The sequence below is a fragment of the Anabas testudineus genome, chromosome 24 (genome assembly GCF_900324465.2).
Source record: "Anabas testudineus chromosome 24, fAnaTes1.2, whole genome shotgun sequence".
Taxonomy (NCBI): domain Eukaryota; kingdom Metazoa; phylum Chordata; class Actinopteri; order Anabantiformes; family Anabantidae; genus Anabas; species Anabas testudineus.
Genome location: NC_046632.1, coordinates 3,227,058 through 3,244,475, shown reverse-complemented (window position 1 = coordinate 3,244,475; position 17,418 = coordinate 3,227,058). Strand labels below are relative to the sequence as shown.

At 38.2% G+C, this 17,418-nt stretch overlaps 1 protein-coding gene across 1 annotated transcript; it reads right to left on the bottom strand.

The window, feature by feature from the left end:
- LOC113149577 (cell wall protein DAN4-like) lies at positions 1-4,103 on the bottom strand. The gene is made up of 5 exons (XM_026341783.1): positions 3,597-4,103; positions 2,670-2,789; positions 833-1,011; positions 121-290; positions 1-10 (listed from the first exon to the last, which is right to left on the bottom strand). Exons 1-5 carry the CDS (start codon positions 3,991-3,993, stop codon positions 1-3), a joined length of 876 nt encoding a protein of 291 aa, XP_026197568.1. The 5' UTR covers positions 3,994-4,103.
- Between the last annotated feature and the right edge of the window lie 13,315 nt (positions 4,104-17,418).

The following is a 17,418-nucleotide window of genomic DNA, read 5'->3' as shown; positions in this document are numbered from 1 at the left end:
TTAGCACATTCTGCAGATAAAGAAACATTCCAGTGTGAGTGTACACATCTCGTCAAAAGGTCAGAAAGGAAAATATCTGTTACCATAACACACACATACGTTTTTCAGTGGCAGGTTTACCTTACCTGCATGAGAGTTTCATTCAAATGAGTGGAAACATTTGCAACAGTGTTTAGGATGTCAGCAATAGCTGATATAGTTGCAGGTGAAGTAGCAATGTCTCCTTGGTTTTGCTGGACAGCTTGATTTAGATTACCCAAAAATTGTCCCACTTGTGACCCATTCAAACTCTGAAAGAATGAAACATAGAAAACAGTAAACTCTGAAATATGCCTCAGAAGAGTCTGTGATAACCTCTATTACACTCTTACTGCTGTAATCATCCACTCTGCATCTTACAGGCCACACAAGTGAAGAGCAAGTTGCAGGTTAAACGATTAAAAATACATGCTTTTGATGTGAAGTAACAACCATACTATATGCCAAGTACCATATGCCCCATTGCACTTTCAGAACATTTAATAAAAAATACACATGTAGATTATAAAATCTACATCTAAAGATGTGCTTTTCATAATCTAGATGCCTCCCAGAATCAGACAGTACAATTCACTGAATGGAATTCTTAAGCAATATCGACTGAAAAATGTGAATTACATAACAATATCTAGCTATGGTTAGATAGTGAGTATCAGTTGGGATCCACAGGCACTGACGCATTGGATGTACTCTCTGATACGTGAAAGAATCAGGCGAGACCCAAAGCCCTTATAGGATATTTCTCAGCATTTATTATCATACAGGACGTTTGGTAGATTTGTTGATCACCTACCTGTGATTGACTGAATAAATCCTTGATTATTGTTAAGATGCATGTGTCGACAGTAATCTTCCATTGTCCTGATGACTGACAGACTGCAGTCTTATTGCCCTCTTGACCTGGATTACACTTTATGGTTGACATATTACCTGGTTGTCCAGTCCCATACTGAGCATCATTGCATGTGGCAGCTTAAGAGTCAAAAAACAGTAAGTAAAAACATATTAAACATTAAAAACACCAAGGCATTATTATTATAGTTTAATTTCAAATACTCTTCTTACTGCCAGTGGAAATATTTACTATTGTTGTCCTTGCATAACCTTGTGGGTTATCTACCTTACAGATAAAACTGTTTTGCTATGGTCCACTGCAACTTTGTAGCTGGAGGTTATATGTGATTGAAAAAAATTACTGTCATCCTGTCACAACAAAAAACAGACAGGAGGCTGGAGTTCGGGTTCACATCTTGCTGGTATTCCAAGTAGTTATATGATGATCAAACCTCATGACGTTAAGGAAGTAATAATTATTAAGACAAACATTAATTTTTAACAAAACTAACAACATTTTTTAGCGCCTAAACATATTTAAAATATCGTAATTTTAACGATATTCCTTTTAATGAACAATTTAGGGTGAAAAGTCTTACAAAAACTGCAATTTTGCCAATTTTATCTCAGTATATGGAGGCATGCTGTAAGCATGCTTACATGTATATGGTTCGTATCAGATGGTTGTGATGTTAAGGTTGGAGGGCTTGTTGACAAAATATACATGTTTTCTGCTTCCTCGACACAACACTGGCATCACTCTTTAACAGAGCTGAATATTCATGCTGGGCGAATTGAATGAATACATTTTATTCATAGCTTCACAGCTTCATAGCTGAAATCTTTTCAGTATTTAAAAACAAGTAGCTTTTTGAAGTTATGTCCATACATTGCTAATGTTTGAATGCAAATGTATTCAGCTTTGGTGGTTATGGTTATGGTTAACTGTAGCCTATTACATGCCTATGGTCATTAGACAAATTACCTGCTGCACTGATTTTTCCTAGTCTAACTTTAGGATCATGATTCTTGTTAAAATGATTGTGATATGTCCTTTAAGCCAGATTACTCACCCCTAGGTAGGAATACATTTTTATATTAATTACATCCTAACTGCATCTGACATTTGATGAAAGATGAAATAAGTATATTGATTATACAGATACAATGATGAACAAATTCAACCCAATTTAATTAGTTTACAAAATGTTAGTTTAATGAAATCATATGTTATTCCAGTAGCAAAGTGATGTCTTGATATCTTATAACTTATTAGGCTAACTTACCAATATCAATGGATTTAACCTCAGCTGTGGCTGCTGAGCAGCAAGTAGGACTACAACTTTGTGAAATAGATACAGCGACATAATTATCAGAGCCAGCCAGCTCTTCACACTGTGTTATTAGACTGTGATACTGACTAGCAGTATCTGGGATTATGACTGGGATTGTTCTCTCAATTATAACTGTAGCTGTGTCTTTGCTTCAGTTGATTTTGTGATTGTATTTGCTCATTATAAATAAACACTGAACAACTCTGTAAAGTCTGGCAGAATGGCAAAGCACCTGTATATACTGGTAGAGATTTTTGGAAGGAGCAAATAGTATCAGCTTGTATGCAAAAATAGGTTCACCTCAAACTCTGGGTCTCTGACTAGCCAGATATGTAAAATAAAACCATAAACTGCATAATATATGAAAGAATTCAAAGCACCAAGGAGACATAAATGAGGCGCATAGCTTTGTTGACTGACCAAGTGGACCGGTTTTTAGATAAACTGTAAAGGCATACCTACCAGAGGTGGTAGTAGTAGTTGTTGAGATTGTGGTAGTCATAATTGTTGTACTAGTTGTGGCAGTGGCAGCAGTAGTTGTGTTGGCTATAGTAGTTGTCGTAGTTGTGGCATTTGACAGTGCTGTTGTTGTAAAAGAAAAGAAGTTAATCCGGACTTAAGTATGATTAATTGCTTTTTAATATTTTAATGTCTCTTAAATATTCCAAATATTTGGTACTACAACAAAAGGATTTTTGTTGACGTTTTGTTGTTATTTGTGAAAATTAAATCAATTACTAAATCAATTTCTACTGCCACTATGGAAGAGAACAAGAGAAAATGCATGACAGAAGTATCCCTATCAAAAAGATCCAGATTGACAAGACTCTGCCCTGCGTACAGTCATCAGAACATGAATCAGTTAATCAAAGCATTGCACATGCAACTTCCTCTTATGCATTGTTTTGTCTCTATACATTCATATATTTCTGCAATTGATCAAAGATTGCACTGCAACAAAATCCAAACAACATTTTTGCTCATACCAGGAGGTGCTTTTAGGATATGAAGCAGAACAGTTGTAATCTATTTTTATCAAGGAAGTCTGTTTAAGGTTCTTTCCATGTGACAGATTCCTTTTTATAGGTATCTAACAAAACAAGTTATCTAATGTAGTTTAGATATGTTAAAACATGAGGAAGTGTCATGATCAAGGAAGGGTAAAAACTACTAGAGATTTTTGGAAGGAGAAAATAGTATCAGCTAGTATACAAAAACAGGTTCACCTCAAACTCTGGGTCTCTGACTAGCCAGATATGTAAAATAAAACCAGGAACTCCATAATATATGAAAGAATTCAAAGCACCAAGGAACCATAAATGAGGCCCAATGGCTTTGTTGACTGACCAAGTGGACCTGTTTTTAGATAAACTGTAAAGGCATACCTACCAGAGGTGGTAGTAGTAGTTGTTGAGGTAAGTGGTGCAATTGTAGTTGTAGGAGGGGTAGCAGTTGTTGGCGAAGTTGTGGTAGTAATACTTGTTGTTGGGATGGGCATGACGGTAAGTGGTGCGATAGTAGTAGTTGTAGTAGTTGTAGTAGTGGTAGCAGTTGTTGGCGAAGTTGTGGTAGTAATACTTGTTGTTGGGATGGGCATGACGGTAAGTGGTGCGATAGTAGTAGTTGTAGTAGTTGTAGTAGTGGTAGCAGTTGTTGGCGAAGTTGTGGTAGTAATACTTGTTGTTGGGATGGGCATGACGGTAAGTGGTGCGATAGTAGTAGTTGTAGTAGTGGTAGCAGTTGTGGGCGAAGTTGTGGTAGTAATACTTGTTGTTGGGATGGGCATGACGGTAAGTGGTGCGATAGTAGTAGTTGTAGTAGTGGTAGCAGTTGTTGGCGAGGTTGTCGTAGTAATACTTGTTGGGATGGTATTTGCAGTTGTGGCAGTAGTTGAGTTGTCCGTAGTTGTGGTATTTGACAGTGCTGTTGTTGTAAAAGAAAAGAAGATTAATCCAGACTTAGGTTTGATTAATTGCTTTTTAATATTTTTATATCTCTTAAATATTAAAAAAAATTTGTACTACGACAAAAGGATTTTTGTTGACTTTATATTGTTATTTGTGAAAATTAAATCAATTACTAAATCAATGTCTACTGCCACTATGGATGAGAACAAGAGAAAATGCATGACAGAAGTATCCCTATCAAAAAGATCCAGATTGACAAGACTCTGCCCTGCGTACAGTCATCAGAACCTGAATCAGTTAATCAAAGCATTGCACATGCAACTCCCTCTTATGCATTGTTTTGTGTCTCTATACATTTATATACTTATGCAATTGATCAAAGACTACACTGCAACAAAATCAAAACAACATTTTCCCTCAAACCAGGAGGTACTTTTAGGATATGAAGCAGAACAGTTGTAATCTATTTTTAGGAAGTCTGTTTAAGGTTCTTTCCATGTGACAGATTCCTTTTTATAGGTATCTAACAAAACAAGTTATCTAATGAAGTTTATATATGTAAAAACTTGAGGAAGTATCATGATCAAGGAAGGGTAAAAACTTGAGGCTCTTGAACTGGAATCATCTTAATGACAGTAAAGAAAACATCAGGTAAATTTTTATACATTAAACAGCTACAAACAGAAAATGGAGGCTGCAGACATAAACTACTAGAGTTCATAATCAGTGGTATGTAAAGAGGAATTCAAGGCAAATGGGAGAACATGAAACGGATAGACTCAAATACTGAAAGAGGCTTCAGCTACATTAAATAGTGAGTTACAGTTGATGCATTGTGTCAGTACTATCAAAATGTGACTTACCTGCTCTTTTTTCTCTATCATGAATGTGTGATTGTTTTATACCCAACAATTCCTGGAAAAACAATTATTATCTGATTAAATAATGATACAATGTCTCCAACATTTCTTGAAGGTCATATGTTATTAAGTGAGGTATGTGCTAACAAATAATGCGATTCAGATTCAGTACACTTTCTCACCAGGAGGGCCGCACCAGAATTCGCTAGATGATGTGGATCGAGACCACAGTTGTTTTGGTGCACACTCGAGTGCGAAAATGAACTTGAGTTCACTTTAATCAAACTAAAGCCTATAGGTGTGAAAGCCCTGGGACTTTTGCAAGCCAGACAGGCATCCCATTGCTGTGCATGCTATTGTTGGAGACTTGAACCATACTGACGAAAAAACGTCCTTCCTAAATGACATGTTGCATGTGAAATGTGCTACTAGGTGAGTGAATACATTGGACAAGGAATACTCCAACATCAAAAAGGGCGACCTGGCTATCCAGCTACCACATCAGGGCAAGTCAGACCACATGTCTCTGCACCAGCATACACCCCCTCAGAAAACAGGCTCTGATTACTAGCCTGAAGGTGCTTATCGGCAGCTGCAGTACTGCCTTGAAAGAATCAACTGGGATATTTTTGACAACACAGATCTGGAAAATCAAATCAAATACTGCACAGACGCTGTCACTGTAGACAAAAGCATTGAGCCTAACCAGTACCAGGAACCCAAAAAGGCTACTGGACCCGAGGGTGTTGCAAGATGTGTGCTGAAGGAATGCTCAGACTAGTTTGCTGTCTTTACAAACATATTCAACTGCTCCTTACTCCAGTTCATTATTACTCGATGCCTGAAGTCCTCCATCATAGTTCCTCTGCCTAAAAAGCTAAACATCTGCAGTCCCACAGACCAGTGGCACTAACACTAATCATTATGAAGTGCCTTGAGAAGTTGGTCCGTAGTCACATTATTTCCTGCCTTCCAAACATTAGATAAACACCATTAGATAAACACCTACCGGAACGAGGTGGAGAGGCTAGGTGGTTCATGGATAACAACTCAAGACCAAAGAGGTCGTAGTGAACTACAGAAGCAAAACAGACATTCAGCCCCTGTTCATTAGCAGGGACTGTGTGGAGAGGGTGGCTGACTTCAAGTTCCTGGGCGTAATCATTGAGGAGGACCTCACCTGAAGCTCTAACACCACTATGTTGGTTAAAAAGGCCCAGCAGAGACTATGCTTCCTCATACTCCTCGAGAAACAACATCTCTCTGAGATGCTGCTAGTAGCATTCTATCGCTGCTCTGTAGAAAGCATCCTCACGTACTGTGTGTATGTTTAGTTTGCCAGGTTTGTTTGTTTAAGTCTCTGTCAGTTCCATGTTTTTAAAATGTTATCTACTTACATATACATTTGAAATATCATATTTTGATATTGACTTAATATTAATATTAATAATGATTCTTGTGATAGGATTTCTTTCCATATTGCCTAGCCCTAGTTACAGATGTTACCCTTTCTTGCTGCAATTAGGACCTTTATTGCATGATTTTCACTGCCTGCCTGATTTTAACCCTGGTCAGTCAACAATAATGTTCTGCATTTAATATTTAATCATGTAGCCAAATCACACTTGCTACAGTAGCTTATGTAATATAATCTATTACTTGTTTCCTCTTTCCTCGTTAATTATCTCTCTTACCTCAAAGAATACTTTCACAGATGAGTTATATTCCTTTTTTACAACGAAGACCAAAGCCAGAAGAACAATTGCGTATCCCATTTTCTTAGATAATGCCATCTTGCCTAGAGAGAAAAAGTCAGAAAATATATATTAATTTATCGATTGCAGATGTTAACTTTCTAAAGGCTTAATGATAGATGTTTGAAAGGTGTTACACAGTTACACTGTGTAGTTGCAATAACAGCTGTATTCTACTTCTGCTACTTACTTCTATTTTCACGTGTTACTTGACTAAAATACTGAAAAAATACATACACTGTCCCACTTGCAGACCTATTGTGCCAGTCATGATGCAAACAAGTGCCATAAGGATTTGTACTTTAGGCCTTATGCCTCAACAACAAGAGAAAGATATCAACTTCCAACTACAGATTAAACACTAGCCTAGTTGTCTGGCTCCACAGTCCCACATCCCTGGATGCAGCTAGTAGTCTCACACCCTTTAAGAGATATTGTTTCAAATGCTTGCAATATGGGATAATCATTGCTCGCGAGAACTTTTTAATGGAAAGGACATGGCAACACATGGAATACGCCAGCAGAACACACTTGGATAAGAGAAAATGCTAGCCTCAAACTTAGCAAGAAAAGTCTGTTTGTGCAGCCTAAGCTGTGTATCTTTGAGCACACAGTGTGTGTCAACAGAGCCTGGGCCAACCTTGTGAAAGTGAACGATATCAATTAGTTTCAGGAACTCACAAATATTTAATGACTGGGAACAGCACTGTGAATTTGCACATTGGCAAAGGGCTATTGCAGCAAATGTCAGATTTTGGGGTTTCCTTACACTGATGCTTAGGGAAAGCTAGAATTCAGTTGCTTATTGTAAGTCAAGCAGAAAGGATTGTTTAGCACTAATGTTAAAATGTTCACAACATACTTGATTGACATTAACAGATAATAGATTTAAAAACTTACCACAGATTATAAAACTATTGTGCTATTGATTAATTTCAAGATACTGGACATGGTACCAGTGAGGTAACAAAGATTTCTGATGCTTCTGATGCAGCTGAATGTCAAAGCTTAGTATGCTGCATGAAGGATACTGGTCATTGCCAATGTATTTTCATGTATTCAGCTCAACTCCACAGAAACAGATGCTACATGCCGTGTAAATGCTGTCACCCACAGTTGCCCACAACACACATTAAAGTCTGCTTTTTGTGGAGACAAACAACTATTGAGAGTACTGAAGCAAAAAGGGCTGCCCTCAATGAGAGCACAATGTCCAACACGTGTAGTGAAAGACTCATTGTCAACATATAAAGGCCTAATCACACTAGTTCATTGCATTGTAATTCCATAGTCAGTGACACCCAAATAGATTTCTACATGAACAGAAAATATCCCACAATCTAAACAACCAGCTCCAAATGTGAACAAAACAAAACTAAATAAAAAGTATATTACAGTACAATAAAAGCTAAGGCAAATATCTTACTGTAGTTCTCTGTTCCTCTCTTGAGCTGTAATCAGTCTGCAGTGGAGAGGCTGTTAAGCCTGAATGGTTAGTTAAAGGAAGTTTCATGAAACATATTAAGTGACTACTGTGGGACTGCAATTTAACTTGTTTCCTCCCTCAGTTTCATCTGCATTTCCTGTACCTTACATAGCCATACATCCATTAAATCCAAATAATTCCACATTAAGGTAAAGATGTTAGTACTTTTTCTCTGTACACTAAGAATTTGTGATGTAGACTAGAAGAACATGCAATGTTAATATTTAAGTAGCACGTTCAAATAAGCTACAGTGAAATAAATGCCATTTGTGTGGACTTTACACAAATGTTTTGTGTTCTGAAGAACTATTGTATTAAGTAATGTTGTATTGTGTATAATTTAAATCATATATGTACTGGAGTCATTTAAATATTGACGAATACATAATCATATGTTGAATACTGTCTTGCAAGTCTCTAGCATAAGTTAGGGAACTGGGAGTTCACCAGTGAAACTATTTGCTTGCACATTTTTAAGATCTGCATCAATTTTCAATCAAAGTGCCACACCACTGAGCTGATCATTTCTGTGCTTATTAAGTTATTTAGTGTGGTAAGCATAGAGTCATAGTGAAAGAATATAGAGTTGCTTTATTTTCATTTACACAGATATGTAGCTGGTGTTGTGATTGCATCGCTTGCATTGATACAGTTGGCCTATGTGCATCTGCAGCAAGGTCATCTGCTAATTTTTACATTTTGGATTAGTTTTGACAGCGAGGCATACCAGTGCATTGCTGAGGTCATTCGTCAGCCGCTCACTGTTTTTGGTGAACGTCAGAAAGTGTCCACTCCCTTTTGTTTTTGTGAGTCACTTTCAGATTGTAGCAGTTTTTTGTTTGTATTGTTGTTGCTCCTATTGCTGCAGCAGAATACCGTCAGACACCTGCAGTGCCTCAGCTGTGGCCCAGGTTTTCTGGTAAGTAATGTTATGCATCTTATTTCAAATACTGTCACTCAGTGTCTCAACATACATTGATAATGCAGTGTGGGTGTGTGTGCGCAGGCACACGTACTTGGGCAACTCATAGCTGCTTTAAAGTGTTTGACCAAGACTGTAAGCCAGTCATGTCATTTTTATGTTGGTCTGCTAAAATAAACATCTTGTGTTTACAAGAATGCAATTGTCCATTGTAGAATATTGTTTCCGGTGTTTGTAGTTTCTGCAGATTGACAAGCAAACTCACAGTCTGCCTGCCATGGTGTCAGCACTCTGTGTGCTCTGGTTTTTGTGTATGTTTTGTTGTAAGATATGATATACGTTAGTACACACCTGAAGAATAATTAGGATGTAACATGCATGTTTTTAGATTGCAGCTTTCAAACTAATATCTATGGATCCCAAAAGAGCAGAACACGAGACTACTATAGTTCTCATCGTTAATAGATTGTAAACCAGAAGTTCTGACTGTCACTGTCCCAGCTCTTCCGGCCTGACTGTTCTTCCTGCCCTTACTTGGTCTGTTTCCTGTTTCCAAAAGCTTGTAGGGGTCAGGTTTACTTTCAGACATCAGAACCCACGTGGAGACCTTGTTCACAGCCATTCAGGGCCTAGGAGACAACTGTGTTTTCTCCTCCTCCCTTTCGCAAACTATTGTTAAGTAAACCCCCACCCTATAATGGTAATCCTGAAAACTGGGAAAAGCCCTGTTTACCATTTTCTGCAAGGGGCGTGAAAAAGTCAAGGAAGAGTTGGTGGCTCAGGGGCTCCCTGAAAAATTTGATGGGTTAATTAATGGGGCTATTCACATTGACCATAGGATCAGAGAGCAAGCCAGGGAGCACCTCCGGACACACCCATCTTCTCGCAGTCCGCCTTCTTACAGATCTGTTTCCTGCAGTTGAGCTCATTTTCCCCTGGCTCAGCAATCTGAGGTCACCACTCCTGAACCGATGCAGATTGGACTAACCCGACTTAGCACAGAAGAAAGACAAAGGATCCAGAGCATCCAGAACAATGTGTATCTTTACTATGGGGGTTCATCACATCCCGTTGCATCATGTTTAGTAAAAGCCACGGCTCGGCAGCAGACAAGGGAGGAATAGTTAAGGGTGCTGTGCCGCACCCTTAACTATTCCTCCAAGGCGCACTGATGCAGGTAAAGGCACTCGACAGGCACATCATGCACCCTCTCATGGATTCTATTCATTTGTCTATTGATAATCTCACAAGAATTGATGGGAGAAGTGAGAAAAGAGAGTGACCAGGGGTTGAGCGTTGGTTAAGAATCTTCTTAGCCTTTGACCTGCAGCGTTTCATATAGATGTCCTGCAGATTAGGGAGGGTGGTTCTGATGGTCCGTTCAGCTGAGCGGACCACCCTGTTGAGGACTAAGAGGTGCTGCTTTGTACAGTTTCCCATCCAAGTGATTAAACTTCCACACAAGATGCTCTCGATGGTGCAAGTGTAAAGGTTTTTGAGCACCTTGAGTCTAAAGTCTCTTAATCTTCTGAGGAGGTACAAACCCTGTCTGGCCCTTTTCACCATGGTGTTTATGTGATGTGTCCAGGACAGGTCTTGAGAAATAGACACTCCAAGGTATTTGAAAGAGTCTACTCTCTCCACTTCAGAGCCATTTATGAGTATTGGGTGGAAGACCCTTTGCTGTTTCCTGCTGAAGTCCACAATTAGTTCCTTAGTTTTGCTGATGTTCAGCAGGAGGTGATTCTCTCGGCTACCTCTTCCAGGTAGGAGACTTCCCTCCTATAGGCTGCCTCATTGTTGTGGGAGATTAGCCCCACTACCACGGTGTCATCAGCAAACTTTATGATCATATTGGAGTCTGAGGTGGCTTTGCAGTCATAGTTGTACAGTGAGTACAGCAGAGGGCTGAGTACACAGCCCTGAGGGGATCCAGTGTTGAGGATAAGAGGGGATGAGGTTGGCTGCCCAACCGAACAATTTGTGATCTGTTGGCCAGGAAACTATAGACCCACCTGCACAGGGATGGATTCAGACCCAGGTTACACAGTTTGGAGACCAGTCTAGAGGGAACTATGGTATTAAATGCTGAGCTATAGTCAACAAACAGCAGTCTCACGTAGTTCCCCTTGCCAGTATCTACATGGGAAAGGGTCTTATGGAGAAGTAGGGCAACAACATCTTCTGTGGATCTCCCTGGCCTGCATGCAAATTGTAATGCAAGGAGGTGGTAATGAATGTTTTGATAAGCTTCTCAAATTTCATCACTACGGATGTGAGGGCTATGGGCCTGATGTCGTGGGGACTGGTGGGGTGTGGTATTTTCGGGGTAGGGATAATAATGGACTTCCTGAAACAACTTAGTATCACACACTGTTTTAAAGAGAGGTTGAATATCTCTGTGAACAGAGGCGCCAGCTGATCAGTACAGGTTTTAAGGACCCATCCACTAATGCCGTCTGGCTCAGGTGCTTTCCTGGTGTTTACGCATTTAAACACCCTCCTCACATCGCGCTCCGTCACAGTGAGTTCCTCCTCGCTTCCAGTTGGAAACACAGCATGTGGTCGGTCTCCAAACACAAAGCGTGGGAAAAAGTTATTCAGTTCGTCAGGCAGGGAGGAATCAACACTCGCCAAGTGTGTGTGTGTTGCTTTGTAGTCTGTGATGGCACGTAAACCCTGCCATATAATTTTATATATATGATTTATTTGATATATGTTTTATTTAGAGACAAATAAATGTTGTTCTACCACACGCACCTTTAACAGGTAACACTACGAGCACTAGACAGAGCAGGTTCCACACTGATCCAGTGCTGCACATAAGTAAAAGATTTATCATGAACAAGATATCAGCAGTGAGACCTGTTCAGAATTGGAGGAAGATTTCCATGAAATCACATATTATCGTGAGTGTTTCCATTGTTATATACAAAAATAAACCCTAATGCGGTAACTTTGGAATTAAACACTGTCAATGTTGAAAAAACAAACAATCAGAAAATAGGTTACTTGTAAGTCACTTTGGATAAAAGCATCTCCCAAATCACTAAATGTCAAAGTAATGGTAATATCCAGCTCCTTTTGTGAGGACATCCCTTAAAAGAGTCAAAAAAATTAAAGAAAAAGATTATCCCAACAAAAAAATACATACATTAACTCTCTGTAAAATATAAATCTTAACCCTAACCCTTTTTTTTTTATATGTTCTCTCTTTTTGGCTTTAGTTGCTTCCTGTATAAACAGCACCACACTTCATTATACATGCTGTGTAAAGTGTACAGGCTGTCAAATTTACATTCTGAATGATAGAAAACTTCCCGAAATATACAGCGGGGAACAGACTATGCTTGGAGTGGCTCAGGTTTGATTACGCCCTCATTTCCTTGTATGATTTTCATCTTTGATGTTGAATCAGGGAATGGCCTTTAGGGAAAAAAATGACTTTTCCTAGAGGGCTTTATCTAAATACTGCAGATAGCTCAAAGAAGAAAGACACAAAGAAAGACAGAGAGAGTGACACAAAGAAAGAGGCAGATGGACTGAGATGCTGGTATAGATACAAACTTGAAGTCACATGAAGCTCACACACATGCACACGCACATTATCTTAATGCAGCTTTCGATACTTTATGTATACAGTTATATTTTGAAAGGTCTTGAACCTTAAACACTGTAAAGTGCCTTGAGATGACAACTGTTGTGATTTGGTGCTACACAAATAAAATTTAATAAGAAAAATTATATTGAATTGAACATTGGACCATTAAAATAATTCTTGACTGGTAACATGGGTGAAATTATCACATACACTCCTCAATTGCTTCAGGCTTGATCTCGAGGGTAAGGACAGTCCTCTATAGTCATAGTCAGTATATAGTTAACTGGAATACTGCTGAAAATTGAAATAATTTAGTTAGATAATTGCGTTTGAAAGGTTTGTAGCTTGTTTTGCCTGTGTACAGTAATTGCAGGTTACTTTGAGTAAAAACTTGTCCACAAACAGTATAATCTTACAAAGGCTTAAGAAATATGTTTAGAACTTTTATAACACAAATTCATCTTAACTAAACTATCATGACTGTGATATTTCAATTATCATTACAATTCGAAAAATCAATGATTTACCTGGTATGGTATATGTTTAAACAGACTTTACAGTAGCAACTTTGCAGTTTAGGATCAAGTTTAAACATCACTGATCACTGGGGGATAATAGCTGAAATTCTATCTCTTATAAGGGGTTATTTAAAAGTAGGCTTATTAGTTAAAGGGTTAGGGGTAATGAAGAGTTATCAGTATTTCTTAAGCTGCCATTTGAGTAACTTTTAGTATTTCATTAAAAACTTGCGAATGTGCTTTGTAAGAAACCTTTTTACTTTCACAAAGAATAACTACAATATCCTGAACGATTTGATCGGTGCTGTCTTTGATAAACAATGTAAGCACAGTTTCTACAATTAAAGTTTGTATAAACTTCTCAGGACCACCGATGACATTAATAAGGCAGTAGTTCTCTTGCACAAAGGAGCATGCATACCTCAGCGCAGCAGCTGGTAGACAAAATACTTAAGCAGAAGCCTAAGCCTAGGCCTAAGCAGAAGCCAGTATTTTACAGTATGTCTTGCAGTACCATGGTTGCTCTACTCAGTTTGAAGAGTTACTTCAGAGTAACCAAGAAAATTGTAGCTGTGCAAGTCAACAAAACTAGTATAGTATGTAAATATTATATTGAAATAATATTATTATTTCAATTGCTGTGGATATGGTCAGGCTCTATGTCAGGGACAAAGGGTGAAGGACTTGAAGGACTATGGAAAGAGTCGGCCAGGTCCAACTGTGATATAGCAGGATAGAGGTTGCCACTGGGATGAGGGGGTGGATGATTCAGGTCCTGCTATGACTACAACCGTCTCTCTTTCCCTTTTCTCCCAATCTTCCTCCTCCCTGATTCTTTTAACTAATCTGTTACTTCCTCATGACCTTCTTTTTCTAACATTCTTTTCAATGTCCCTCAATAAATTTTCACATTCTACTACTTTTAATTTCCCTTCAAAACCATACTTCTTTTTCCTTTTTTTTTCAAGTTTCACATTTTCACTTTTTTTTCTTTTCCCACAACAACTGTCCAGTCACTGTAGTCTGTTAAAAGTTTTACTTGTTTACATCAGGTGACTCTGAACCATCTCTTAGTTCTGCTGCTATAGGTTAGTCTGCTGGGGGACCTCTACTGACAAACTCCTGCTCCTCTCCTCCTAGTCTCACATTTGCTGATATCAAAGAAGTATATCACCTTGGAAGATACTAACATTTCCATTCTACATTCCTCATATAAGTGGATAGATTAAAGAAATAAGCCACATATATTGCCACAAAATCTCTCAAGCAGAAGAACCATGGGAGGTAATGCCCATGAGAACTGGAACTTTTTAAGGTTGATTCCATTTATAATTGGTCCTAAGATACCACAGCTTGTTAGACCTAAAGAGAGCAAGATATCAGACCACAGGCAAAGGTATCAAATGGTGTTTTCAGAAAAAAAAACACCATACTTAGGACAGCAGAACTGTTGTTGATATTTCCTTGCCAAATGATTCAAAGCCATCTGCAATTTAAACAGCTTTGCTTGTAAAATAAACTGAGAAAAGGTTGACAAGAAATACAAACTCAATTTTATAATCAGATCTTTATGTTATGATTTACTTTCTTAAGTATCTGCTCTTTATCTTTAGATGGAGTTACAAAACATTACTCACTACAAACCACAGGAAGCACAGTATCAACATGCCAGATGCCAGAAATCCCTCCCCACTAACTACATAACAACATACTAAAGTGAGCTCATCACTACTCTTTATTAGGTTAATTGTGCTGAGTACTTATGCTATGAAAGACAATAGACTATGTTGGCAATCCTCCAGATACCATTGGCATGATTTCAAGACAACTTTTATAACTTTCTCCACCACACTACAAAAACAGCAAACTCAGTCCAACTCAAATAAGTAGCATTGTACCTCACAGGGGACAATAAACTTAAGCTGCATTACAAACTTGCATGTTAATTCCCTGAACTTAACTGAAGACTCTTACCAGCAAAAAAACAAAAAAACTAGTCGAACCAGGAAACAAAGCACACTTTATATTACCAAAGCTGTCTACCAACAAACTGCACATCAGGTCCAGGTGCGTTAGTCAAATTAAAGAGAATTCCCTTGCGGTTACCATGAGGAAACCCTACGAGAAATTACACTCTAAGGTGTATTTCAATGCACCGCCAAAAAGCAGAACAAATTCAACAAATCTTAAGTTACTTTTTTGACAAACCCCCTAAGTCGTCACAACCAGCTTGAATGGTTATGACAAATAAAAAGGGAGGTGACCCTAAAATGCACTTAATAAGACATATTTATTCACAAAACATACCTGAAACTAGGAAAGAGGATGAAATGTATATTAGGCAGGACAAGACAAGAAAACACAACAAGAGATTACTGATTCCTTTTTCACTTTATATTCCATCTGACGTTGATATGTTTATCCAACTTCACGTCAAGAGAAAAAAAGTAAACACAAATTTATCGTCTGTCATCACTGTCTGTGGAAGCACACAATGCCATACTTAATTACAGTGCAGCATTGTGTACCACATAAGGAAGGCCCATTTAATACCTGTTTGCATAACTGAGATCTGCAGAACTGGAATTTGTTGGAACAGAACTAGTCATGTGTCAGTCACAATCAATACTGCTCTTAGAGCTGGCTCTTTGAAGTGAACAAGAAGAGTGAGCTCCTGCCTGGGAGCCGCTGTTTTTTCTCTTCTTTTTTTCTGTTGAAGCCTCACATGACTGTTCAAGTATGTGATGTGTGTTGATGTGTGTGTGTCTGCAATGAGCAGGAGAGGCAGGGCGGGGTTGCATGTATAGCACACAGACAGACAGACAGATTGTGATGGCCGCACTTGCTGCCACACAAGTGAACTGTGGGTAACCTCAGGTATTGGTTTGGATTTATATACGTTAACCAACATATTCAGTTTATACATTTAGAAAGATTAAGTCTATACATTTAGAAGTTAAAGAAAGGAAACAGTCATAGTTTATTTAATATCTTTTATTTAGTTTGTTTGCCAGTAAATTATTTTCTATTTATAGTGCACACAATTAGTTATCTTCTGTTCTGTCATACTTATGTTTAACAATTCTTGCCTGTGTTAATTTATATTGTTCTGAGTTACCAGTGCAAAGGTTGCCGAGGCTAGTTGCTGCTGTTGTTGCTGCTGCTGGTCATCTTCTCAGGCCGCTGGCAAAGGACGCGGCCCAGAATTCAGACATGTTTTATACAGGAAGAGGCTCATTGGATTGTCCTATAACAGAGAAACAGGAGGGAGTCTAGAGTCCAAGATGCAGTCATCTCTACCTTACTGCAGCAGCAGCAAGCTGTGAAGTCAGCCAACTCCATCAACTCCATTAATACATAAAATCAGTAATTTGGACCTTTTTGTTTAACTGAGATGGATTTTTGGAGAATTCCAATAAATAGACACACAAAATAAATTGGAGAGAGAACATGCAGGAACTTGAGTCAGTCTGATGACAATCATTGGACATGCAAATGTCAATATGTTTTCGATAAAACATCCAGCATGACTCATTTGATCCTGTTAGTAAGATTTAAAGAACAGAGCCCCAGTACTCAAGGCTCAGTGCCCTGCTTATTTTCCTAGGTATACTGCCTGGAAATGACCTGGCTCATTTTTGTTCACAGGTTTAGTAGTCAACTAGAGAATGTAGTTTAGTTCCCCCACCATGCTGCATGTGTCACAGATAATATTTGAATGATATTGATCATGTCAACACTGATGGAAAAAGAAATGTATCTTTAATTATAGAAATGAACATAATTTAAGCAGTTAAAACACCTTCATTTACAGGACTTGTTATCATCTGTATCCATGCTTCAAAAAAACACCCTAAAACAACAAACATCAAAGCAATATGGTAATATAAGGCAAAACAGTGTTTTCATCACCACAAATTATTGACCTGCTGATTGCAGACACAAAAGAGACATACAGTGCAGTTTAATAAGACTTTGAATTACATTTCTAATGGTTCAGAAACAATGACAAGAAATTATATTGTAATGACTTTATGAATGTGTAATTGTTAAACTTAAACTTAATGAAAATGTGCAAAGAGGCATTAAACATGCAACAAAGAAATGTGAATATCACTGTGATGAACAATATCACGTTTGAGTAATCAAATGGTTTGGTGTAC